The sequence below is a fragment of the Aythya marila genome, assembly GCF_965140915.1.
Source record: "Aythya marila genome assembly, chromosome: 7".
Classification (NCBI taxonomy): domain Eukaryota; kingdom Metazoa; phylum Chordata; class Aves; order Anseriformes; family Anatidae; genus Aythya; species Aythya marila.
In genome coordinates this window covers 7,063,950-7,076,310 of record NC_139048.1, presented here as the reverse complement: position 1 = coordinate 7,076,310, position 12,361 = coordinate 7,063,950, and the positions used below count along the sequence as shown (strand labels likewise).

At 40.4% G+C, this 12,361-nt stretch overlaps 1 protein-coding gene across 1 annotated transcript in view; it reads right to left on the bottom strand.

The window, feature by feature from the left end:
• Positions 1 to 12,361, bottom strand: part of PDZD8 (PDZ domain containing 8) — a 57,182-nt gene that overhangs the window by 31,873 nt on the left and 12,948 nt on the right. Inside the window, exon 2 of the mRNA XM_082764165.1 lies at positions 5,797 to 5,919. Coding sequence (XP_082620291.1) covers positions 5,797 to 5,919 — 123 coding nt within the window. The remainder of the gene's footprint in view (positions 1 to 5,796; positions 5,920 to 12,361) is intronic.

The following is a 12,361-nucleotide window of genomic DNA, read 5'->3' as shown; positions in this document are numbered from 1 at the left end:
ATTGTTTTAAAATGTTAGCTAGGGCTTTAGGGGCAGGATTTTAGAGGGAGGAAGGGGTGTTTGTTGTTTTTTTTTGTGTTTTTTTTTGTTTGTTTTTTTAAGTGTTCAATTGGCAGATTACTATTTTTATATAAAATAGCTTAAAAAATAAAGCAGTTACAGACACAAGACTCTTTAGCTCTAGTCCTAAACTTCACAACATACAACAGCTTTCCTTGGTTGGAGAGAGAGTGTTACTGTAGTAGCAAAGTCACAGATACACAGTCAGCAGCACACTATTTCCTAACAAACAGAAGTGGTTCTTCAGGCATCTTATTCTATTCCAGAAGGCTACAAAGCTTTTCAGTTAGGTAACAGTGCTATAAGAGGGGGTGTGTGGGAAGCAGTGAAGTTGTACACAGTTTCTCTCTCAGTACTTAGAAGCAGATAAATATTTGGGAATAAAAACATCCGATAAATTGTGCTCTTCCAAGAGAGCCATTAGAAACGATCCTTGTCAAATGCATATAGAAAACTTCAAAATAAGTAAGTCTAAGCTTTCATCCAAACTAGCTTATTTATGGCTGCAATTTATTACCCAACTCTTCAGATGGAGACAAAAATTGTAATCAAATCACAGCAATTTCTCTGTTCATTTTGATGTTCTTAATGAATGTTTCTCGGTTTAGTATTTATGATTAAAAAGCGTGTAGATTTCTAGATATGGAGATACCTATACCATTATATATTAAATATACTTTGAAAATTAAGTAAAAGCAATTGAAAACAACTTTCTTCAGCAACTGGAATTGGTAAAATTACACCAATCCCAAGGAAACACCTAATTCTACAACAGTTTTCTAGCTTGCATTAAAGCACGGGGAATGGAAGAAGTGTTCCTTCTGTGTGTCTCTCTACAAATAATTTAACTGCAAAGATCCTTACAGTTACTCAGTTCTACATCTACCCCTGGGTTGGTGCCCAGCATTTTGCTGTGTTTGCTGTTCCAGGTGCCAGCCTTGTGGCTGCATGCTGTGCTGCCAGCCTCAGGTGTCCAGTCTGCGTGCTGCCCCATCCCTTCTCTACTGAAACCCTGCAAAGAGCAGCTGTCAGCGGCACTTCCAGCTTGACCTTCAGCACTCGTTTGTCTAGACGCTATTGATTTGATTACAGTAAGCAGAAATCCAGCCTCAGAACCAAGTGATCAGGTATTTTGTCTGAGCAAGACTAAATTTGTTCAGGGTTACCTAAAACTGACCAGCTCATACCCTCTTTGCTCATTTTTAAACTATCCTCAGCAACCTTCCGTGGCTCTCTATTCTGCTTTTCGTAGTTGCTTTTGAATAATGCACTTTTTCTTCCGTGTCAACTGCAACTCATCGCCACCAACTAGTTCAGTAAAGTTTTTCCACAGTTGGTCATTGCTTGCACACATTGCATTTCACCCGACAGGACCGCACGAGTTTCCTCTCCAGCTTTGCAAAGGAGGGAAGCACGGTGGGTCAGGGGGTTGGGGGGGAATAATAACGAAGCTGATCAAAGATCCAGTTGGTTAATGCAGTTCAAAAGATAAAGACAGACACACAAAACTCTCAACAGTGTATCTTCCAGGAGTCCTTGCCTGTTTCTAAACCCCTAATTCCTCTAAAATATCAGCGCAGCAGCTATTTATCTGTCTTGTACTGGTGACAAGTAACATACAAGAACAAGGACAGGAGGTACATCACAACTGGGAAAAAAAAAAAGTGATTTTCAACTACAACCATAACATAAAAGGTGCATAGGAAACAATGAGATTTCATGTGACATTAGGCTACCCACACCCTACTTGAAGAACCGTATCGCAGGACAGCAAAAATGCACGCTTAAAGAGCAGTCCTGGTCCACGGACACTTCGTGCTGGAGTTTGGAATACAATTTCCAGTTTCAGGAAGACAAAGGGGAAATTTTCGCTTCTATGCCACTAAGGAAGTTTTTGTTTGAATAATATCCCTGATAGCACGCAAACAGAAGAGCTGGATTCTCCAATGCAGCTGCAGATAAAGACTGATTACAATCGCATCACAGCACACCCCAAACAACTGCATATTGAAATGCAGATTACTGTGCACTCCACAGATGTAACATTTATAAGCCAGTAACAAACAGTGTATGAAAGATGCCCTGAAAGAAAGTTTATAGCCCAAGCAAAAATTACACCAGTAAGAAAAAATGATTAAGCTACTGCCTGAGTAATTAAAATAGGTATACAAGAAGGATGATTTCTACTGCTTCCCTACCTCCAGACGGGATACCCTCGGGCAAGCACAAGGCAGAGCCAAGCGATTCAGCAGAGCAGCCGGAACAGCAGCAGCTCGGGGCTGTCCCAGCACCATACAGACCCCAAATGTTATAGGAGGCCCCCTGACAGAGGGCAGGCAGCAGAATGGGGCCGAGGCGGGGGCAGTCTCAGCTCTTAGGGCTGATCGATGCCCAGGACTTTGGCCTGTCTCTACAGTCCCCAGGAGAGGAGGATGACTAGATGGGCTATCAAGCTGGCTGCTTTTTGTGGGGTGATACAAAAGGGTTGATATGCAAATCTAACAAGAAGTCGATATGTGCAAAATACACACCGATCTATACTAACATCTTATTTATTACCAGGTACATAAAAGCAAGCTCAATGTATTTCCTTTACAACTTTTTTTTTTTTTTTTAAACTTTTTTAATTTCAACTGTGACCCTTTTATTTGCAAACAGTTTTGGAGTCAAAATAAGCAGAATATTTCCTGAATTTTAAGAATGCCAAAAGCAGATTCAACATCCACACACTGCTGCACGAAGTCCACTCGAGGGCAAAAGGGAAAAAAAATAAACATAAAACTCCAAACCTAACACATCGGGCTCGGGTACACACTGCAGTGTTTTACAAAACGACTGTCTTCGGAAAAAGTCTCCTTGTCCACAAAGGTTATTAAAACAAATGTTCATTTTAAAAGCCCACATTGTGGCACAGTTTTAGAAGAATATTCTGTTTAATATAGTAAGAGTTGACAGGATTTAAGACTTTCTTCGCAGAGTACCCTTAAAAAGTCATATGGGGAGATTTAACAGCGTGTTGCTTTGTTCTTTTCTCACCCTAAAAAAATTAAGGCAAGGAGGCAGTTGTTAGTCTAACTTCAGTTTTTCCTTTCTCTTTTGTAGAAGAAACTGTTATGTTGTACAACGTTTTCACCTACAGATACATTTTTGCAATGAAAGTGTTCTGTGAAGGTATTACAATCATAAAAACATGCTTTCAATAGGTCAGACAAAAATTATAAAATGTTATCTACATCAGTGAAGTTTCCATTCTTTCAATAATTTCGTGTAAAAAATACACGAAAATTTTCTTTCAAACAAGTAACAAGGAAACTTGGGGGGGTGATCAGAAAAAGTGCAGGAAGTATGCATTTGGATATGTGAAGAACAAAATGAAATTAAGTTAGACATTTCTAACATACAAAAAGCTTGCAAGATGCTTCATCACTACAATTTCTCCGCTGTCGTTCAAGACTTAATTGCTTAGAACAGAAAACAGGAACTGAACGCTACTACTCCACGCAAGGACCAAAGCAAAGCTTAAATCACTCAGCTCTGCCATTGCTACCATATTGAGACAGAATGTAAAATCCTCAGGCATTGAGCAAAACTGAGAAATATACAGAAATCAAGGTGATTTTTCACTTCTGGAATTGGAAAGATTGCCAAGGACGAAAACTTCAGGTGCCCCCCTCCGGATGACGGCTCTCATTAGGGGATGCCGACCATTCTGCTGTGAATTCACTCACACAAACTGCCTGTGATGGAAGAGGCTCTTGAGGTTCAGTGACCTCAAAGCACCTTTGGGTGAAAAACTAAGACGTCTGGGGAAATGAAGCAATGCTCAGTCAGTATCAGGTCACAGCACTCACTGGAATGCTCAGGGCGAAGTCCCAGCACACCAGCAGGGACTGTAACAGGTCTGCAGCGGTCCCAGCAGCAGATGTTGGTGAAAAACTCTCTGCATGTCAGCATATGGAGTGGTATTGCAAAAAGAAACCTTGCCAACAGCCCCGGACAGCCTTCACACGCAGTAGTTATGAAAAGGGAAATCGTGACATTGCTACTTTTGTGCATATTGTGTATTTCTTTCTCTACTTCCAAAGTCCTCTCTGTGCCTTTCAGCTTCTACCTCACAAATGTCTTCAGGTGCAAAGCAAGCAAGAATATTCATTTAGAGGGGTATTTTGGAGACAGCAGCTGTGGTTAAGTTCAAAAAAAGGATGGAACAACTTGGAAGATCTGAGGAATTACTGTAGGACCAAAGTCAGCCATGTAGATCGAGATGTGTCTGTTCATACAGCTTTCAAGAGTGCATCTAGAAATTCCACGCTGCATAAAATAGATTAAATCAGACCTGAAGCTCAAAAGGCCTGACAAGCCAGCAACTGCATCCTCTCTCTGCCATCTGATAAGCATCTGTGACAGCTGAAAATACTGAGAGGTCAGCTGATGATGTCAAACTGAGCAATCTGGCTTCTAGAAGGTAACGGAAAGAAACAAAACAGTACTGTTACGTTGGCAACGCTGCACACAGTATGTCAGATGCAGGAAAGACACGGTATTTTAAAGTGACTTTCCAAACCAAAAACAACTGCATGTAACTTAAAGAGTTATTTTGGGCCCTATTATAATAAAAGCAAACACACTATTGGATTGAAATTGGAGACTGTCTATAGAGAGATCTTGAGCTCCTTTATTAAGAGGGGATGAAGAATAAATGCTCTTAACAACCAAGGAATGCACCAACAACATTATTGGTGTGTTCATAGGAGGCTGATCACAATGCTAGGAAAAAAGGTAAGCAGCAATTTTACTGCCCCTCAAAATTAAAAAATAAAAATAAAAATCACTCATGACCAACACAATCAAGAAAGACCAAACAAGAAGCATAAGCAGAAGATCATCATCTAGAAATAAGCTTGTTGCAAATGATGAATAGCACCGATAAAAGACATCATCACAGCAAATAAAGTTCCAACATGGTTGTACAAGGCTACAAGAAAAAAAAAAAAAAAAAAAAGGCAAAAAGGAGCTTACTTGGTAATACAACTAATGAAAAAGCTAGTTAAAAAAAAAAAAAAAACACATTGTAAACCAGAGGTTTTGTTCATAAAGAGCAGAATGGCACAAGGCTAGATCAAAGCCTAAGCACCATGAAGATAAGATCTACCATAAACCAAGAACTAAAAGGTCTGACAAAACCAAACAAAAACCACAAAACCAAACCATGTCTGCATACCTTTGTCCAGTTTTAAAGAGAATAATTTTCTCTTCAATAAACGAAGGAGGTACATTTTCTTTCTTCCCATTGTTTTGAACAAAACAAAGACAAATAATGCCTCATAAAACTTATTTGGATCGATCTAAGTAAAACAGTGAAACAATTACTTCCCTGTGCTTGCAACACAATACAATAGGATAATTACAACTTTTATACTGTCCTGAAAGAGATTCATAATTTGGAGTGCCAAACAAATAAAAACAAAAACAAGAGGCACATTAGCTTTTAAACAGACAAAATCCAAAATAAAAGGAAATCCCTGTTCATACACACACACTGTAGAATTGCCTCAAACTTGCTACAGCTTTCATGTGTTCATTTCTACTTTAAAAATATATTTCTTGATTAAAGCTCCATCACAACAACGATGCCACTTCTTGAATCAGCACAAGCTTACAGCTATAATTACTACGAATTAAGGAACATGTGTGTACTTGCTTAATAAAGAATGAGCAAAAAAACAGAAAAGGTACCTTGTACATTCAATTAACGTGACTTGTAGTCGACCTTCAATCAGCAGAAAATCCTGTATACAGAGGTCCCGATCTTCATATTCATCAGGTGGTGATACTTGAAATGGAAAAAATGGCTTGAACCTGAAAAAAATACAGAAGAGAATTCAAATTACACAAATTGGACTACCACACCTTAAAAATAGTACGAGATTAGAAAGAATCTTTAATGCTCCAAGAGAGAAAAACTGCCATTTCCGCACGTTTATTGCTCAAAAGGAACAAGCAGAAGTTAATAAAGTTAATAACACTTTCTGAATGGAGAAGATTGGAGAACCTTATTACAAGATCTTTTCGTAGGAAATACTTAAACAGGTTTAAGGTGAAGAAATACTAAGACCCTAAAACCTAAATTGTCACAACACTGCTGTACTTACAAGGACTAATACAACCTAAAAACCCGTACACTTTATAGTTGCCGTACACTTTTAGTTTAGTTTAGTCTCTTATTTTGCAAAAAAAAAAAAAAAAAAGAAAGAAATTTAATTGCCTTTTTTTTCCTTTATCTTCTGGAATTAAAATTAAAATACAGATACTAAGTAGTTTTCCTTGAATTTTTATTTCTCCCATCGCTGCATGTGGCTCAGGGAAAGCAGTTCATGTTCGAAACACCGAATGTTTTACACCCGTTATCTCACCACACAACGAGCTCTTTCTGATAAGAATACCCAGACTCATAAATCCAGCTTTCAGTTCTGAACGGCCCCGTTTCAGGGCTGGACACGGCCGCGATGCAGGGGGAGCAGGAGGGGGAGAGGCCGCACAGCTGCAGCCCCAGCCCCTCTCACGCACACGCTGCCCCTGCGATTCCAGCAGCAAGGGCCCCGACCTTGGAAATGGGAATATGTTATGGGAACGGCACTGCTATTTACATGAAGTGTTTGAGAAAGCACTCGCAGGGGCTCTCTGCTTTCCATTTTTACTCATTGCTCGTTTCCTACCACTTTCCAGTGCCCGGTTTTCCCTTGTCACCGCCGGCCTTCCAGCAGCTCTTGCTGTTCGGAAGACGAACAAACAGCAGAAGATGAGCACCACTGCCTGCAGGACGTCTCTGCCATTTCATAACAAAGAAGTCTTTCATAAAAACTGTTTGCTTAACCATCAGAAGCATCTGCTTGTCACATTCGGAGATCACAATATGTTCAGGAAACAGTCACATGGACCGGGATTGAGGAGTTTCAGAAACCCAAATAAATAACGGAGCGCCCTTTAACTGTCGACACACTCTTCAGGAGGGAGCCCGATGCTCTGCTTCCAGGGACCTCATTTTTGTGCTAGCATCAGCCTCAGACAAAGCCATGCAAAAGACACTTCTTTTATTCTCCTTGTGAATAAGTACATCTTAACTCTCCAGTTATTTTACTGAAACCCAATTCCACTTCTAACTTTAATTTTGTTCCAAGTTTCTCCCTCATTAACTCCTCCAGAAAAAAAAAGACTGGAGGAAGTCAGACAAGTCAAAACACTCAGCTTTAAATATTATATACAATTATTTTGTGTATTAAAAATATGAAGTAATTAAATCACACGGGCCACAGTTCAGACTTACGGTACGCTCGTACCATAAGCCACCAACCCCAAATACCCCTCATGCGCAGACACCATCTAGTTTGATATGTTACTTATGATCTTTAATAATTCAAGAACTGCAAAGAAAGGAATAGGAACAAATACAAGATGGGGGGAAATAGCAGCAGTGCTATTTTCACTCTACAAACTGGGAAGAAGCCCTGCTGCTTTGGGACCCTAACACCCCTGCCCTGAGCTGGGCACAAACCTGCCGCGGAGCTCTCACGTGCAGCACAAGCGACAGCACTCCCTCCCTCTGCTAGGGCTGGTTTTTCCCCTCCAACAGAGCTTCTGCTCTGTTCAGCAAAAAAGCATCAGTTAGGCAATTACACTGCAAAATAACGCAAGTTTTGGGTTAGTAATTACTTGTAGGTTTTCTAATTTTCAGCACAGTAAGAATTTAATTTCCATGAGCAGAGGCAAGAATGCAACAAACAAACAAACAAAAAACCACCCAACTTTCCAATTAGTAGCAGCAGCAGCTATCTGTACACCGCCTCCAGAATATCTTCCATGGACAGTTTGTTTGCCTTGGGAACCTCCAACAACCAGCAACCACCAGCAGGCCCCTCAGCGAGCTGCTGACACAAGAGCTCTGGGAGGGACGAAGAGAGGAAGAAAGGGTCCAGTAGATCACCACCACCTTCCTGAACTGCAGCAAATGCAAGGATTTGAGTTTTTGGTATTGATAAAATCTTCCCGTTATTATAAGAAGTCTGCAGGCTATTTAACAACAACGCCTAGACAAATCTATTTACAGCACTACAAATAATAGCAAGAAAAAAAGCAAAATAACCAACTATAATATTTAGTCAAACCAAAGATGTGGTCTCTAAAGTAACTTCAGAACAAGATGTTAAATACACTGCACGCTGCAATCTTTTGCTACAGTATGGAATAACGAAAAAAAATCAATCTAGAAATAAATGACTTACTCTAAGAAAATGTTAATTATTATTTTCAATGTAGAAATCAAAATTGAGATTTTATTTTTTTGATTACTGCACCAATGAATTAAAGACGGGAAATCTGAAGTGTCACTGCAGTTACCTACAATAACACGTAAAACACTTAAGAGTATATGCTAAACTTTGTGTTGTGTGGCACTTAACTAATAAAATTTCATAAAAATACAGAGTTAAAAAGCCGTCTCAACAGAAGTTCTCATTACAGCACGGGTCTACGTTCACGTTCTTACCAATAAAACTGATTTGCCAAATCAGTTTTGAGTCCCAATACTTTACGTATTTCCACTGGCATTAGCACCAAACCTTAACCCTACATTTTACCTGGGATATGGGGTTATTTATGCAACTGCTGCTCTGAAGCCTCCCGCTCCTGGAAGGCAGCACGAGGCTGTTCAAGGCAGCTTGGCAGCAGGACACGGAGCCCACGACGTCGGCAGCGCGCGGTTACCTCCGGGCTGTACTGCAGGGCCGCACGCAGGCAGCCTGCAATCCCTGCACGTAACCCAGCAGGTATCCCAGGTTCTCCCTTCTTCTCCCCCATGGTAAGAAAATCCTATAAGCCATTTTACCTCTTAAAGCAGTATCCAACAGCCGCAGGCGCTTCCCAGCTGCCACAGTAGCTGACCAATATGCGGGTGGCCCCACCGCCTCTACCTGCAACGGGGAACTCTCCTGCCTATGAACAGCCACGTTGCCAACAAAACGAGTTGTCAGGTTTTATGAAATGAGCATTTCCACCAAAGACAACAAAACACACTGCTAATATGAACGTGAAGCTATCTTTCGTTGCATTGATGCATCAGGAGAAGACTTTTAGCTAATGCTGGCTGTAACAATTCAGAGAGGCAGGCAAGAGAAGAATTCTGCTCCCAAGCCCTGCAGCATCTGTTCCCTTTAGAGCCACGGTATCTTCATGACCCACACACTCCTATGAAAAGGAGAAATGACTATTTCCTATCATCCCGGGTTCGTCATTAAAAGGCAGTGCTCATTTTATTAGTTATTTTGCATAAATAACCTCGTAACTTCTGTTAATAGCTTTAAGAGGTAGCAAATACACACTTAAATTTAGTCCATCTCCAAGGAGCAAGAGTCCACCAATACATTTGCCTTAGAGAAATCCATCACACGAACTAAAAATGAAAATGTGTGTGTGCAGCCTAGCAGGGAACCTCAGCAAGCCTACAAAAAGCCAAAGTGTGAACTGCAGGCACGGAGGAATCATGGCTGGTCTCTGCAGCTGCCCCGGCACCCTGGGTGAGATCAGCCCCAGCAGGCTGCTCCCCCGAATTCACAGCTCTCATAGGCAAACTCTGAACAAGGAAAAATGTGGCTTCTATTTGGCTGGCTGTATCTTCGAACACTACTCCAGTGTTCTCCCTGTCTTAACTTTAAGCCGTAAGCAAAAAGTTGGTTACGTGGAACCGAGGACCTCTATCAGCGGAGAACAAGCCTGTGAGAAGTGCTCTGCAACGGGGCCGCTGGCTGCTGCAGCCTGGGGAAGGGTTTTAGGACTTGACAACAGGCTGGGGGAATCTCAGAGTCTCTGCTGGTAGCGCAGTGGTTGAGAAAATGTGACCAAAAACTGCTTAAAGAAATACAGCTTGTGTCTGAACCCCGCTGACTTGGTACCAGGGTCCCCAAGGCACGTTTCTGCTGTGTGCACCTTAGATGCCTTTCACAAGGGGTCTGCTGCTGCCTCTCCTTACTCTGTAAGGTCAAATGGCAAAAATTCATGCTCGTGTCACACATCCTCGGGCTGCAAAGCAGGATTACACCAACTCCATCCATATATCTGGAAACCTCCTTTTCAATTCCTAGCCTGTGAAATGATACCAAACAATACTGGAACTAAAGTAGAGTTTACTGTCTGTACACTGTAGTTAAGGTTTTGTAAACTCTTCGCCTTTTCCCTAGGAAAAAAAAAAAAGTCACTTTGGAGTTACACTACAAAGCAAACACCAAGTTCTTGCCTCAAAATCCTGCTTTAAAAAAAAAGTGTTTTAAAATGCCTTATGTTAGATGCTTATAGTGCTTCTTCAGTTTGTTTTTAGATTATCCATCTTCCTCCATAAATTGATCTTATTTGTTCAGAAGTCTAAAACTCAAATAGCACGATTAAGGAAAGGTTACAGAGCATCATTATAATTTAATACAAATAGGAATATACAGCAATCAACGTCATGTGAATTTTTAGCATTAAAAAAAGTAAAAATAATAGTTAAAAGAAGCTGTTGAGTAGCAAAAGTGTTTTGAAAAATATCACAAGGCACAAAGAGGAAAAAAAAAAAAAGTAATTTCACACGAAGAATTAGGTCAGATAACTATACTGAAAGATAATTACGATAAAGCCACTCGATTAACGTACAGGATTCAAGATACACTTCAAATAGCGTAATACTTAGCTCCTCCACACACAAAGCCCAGCAAAATGCTTCCAGACCCTGCCTGCAGCCCGTGCGTCTCCTCCGCACAAAAGCTCCTCCGCTGGGCTCATGCCGTGTTTCGGAGCCACTTTCAGGGGCTCCTTCGCTCCTATCCCATCACTCACAAAGCTGAGATCAAAACTGCATCTGAAAACCAAACCCAATTTGCTCCCCCTCGCTTGGGGGGCTTGCAGAGCTGCCGCAGCCCCTTCCTTCCTTCCTTCCAGCCGCCAGCTCCGTGGGGGAGGCAGGAATGTGCAACGGCTCACCTAGACGGGACGAGGCTGTAAGTCACTGCTTTGCTTTCAGAAGGGCCTCCTCTATAATGCCATTAATAACCTCTTGGGTAAATCGATTGCTTCCACGGCTCCTACTTAACTGCAGTATTTTTAGTTGCATGAGGAAATCTATTAAAAACGGGGGAGGAAAAAAAAAATCGAGTTATTTGGCCAAAGATCACCAAGGGGTTCTGTGTTTCTGTTCATTGCATCTATTAAAAACGTCCAGAATCACAGCGCGCACACACACACACACACAAAATAAGGTTAAATACAGACTAACAAACTTCAAAAACTCTAACTCAGCAGCCCATTTCCTAATTCACTGAGCAGCAGCACAGACAACTCCACTTCTAAATGCAAGGCTAGGATTTTGTAAGCAGAGCTTCAGCTCAGCAGTGAGAAGCCATTTCTAGGAAAAATATAAATTATTCTCTGGTTTCATTACGGAAGCCTGATATCTAAAATAGTGGTCTATAAAATCACGGGGTATCTGTTCAAGCCCACATTAATCATGTGTATTTTATGGATCTCAGCGCTACTTTGCTGCCATAAAACAAGATTAAACATCAACAGGTTTATGAATTTTTAATCAAGTCACAGATTTATGTCATGACACATTACCTGAATGTTTCAATCTTAATAAACAAGGCAAAAAGAGACCCTAAACTTCAGAGGAGCCCACTAAGAATGTGGCTACCGTTAGCAAGAACTACTTTGTATACGTTGCAAGTCTGCAAAACCTGTTTGCCACAGTAAATAAAATAAATCAAAATCTGAAGCAAAACTGTTTAGTAAACCATTAATTTGCTTTTGTAAATGCTGCTATATTTGAAAATTTTAATATCCAAAATATTTTGGAAAAAATAAAGTTATTCAGCAGTTTGTGTGTGTCTTTTTTTTTTTTTTTTTTAATAAACAGAAAGCTTGTTAAATTACAAAATAAAACTCAAAAATACTGGAGTTATTTTTAGAGACAGCTGTCTCTAAAAGACAGCCTTTTTATCCGATTTACAGAAATACAAGTCATGAGTTCATGAAGTATACATTCAGAAAGTGATTGACACCAGATGAGATTTTAATTCATAAAACCCCTCAATTCTTCCCCTGTGTGTATCCACTAAAATTCTAAAATCTTACAACCTACTTCTAAAAGGGCATGACCACACTAATGACATTTTTAAAGTACTTATCAGCTTACAGTTAGGCTTGCTAATGTTAAATATTGTACTGCAAATAGCTTATATCATTCTTCACATTGAAATGTAGAAGTGGAACTCATCCT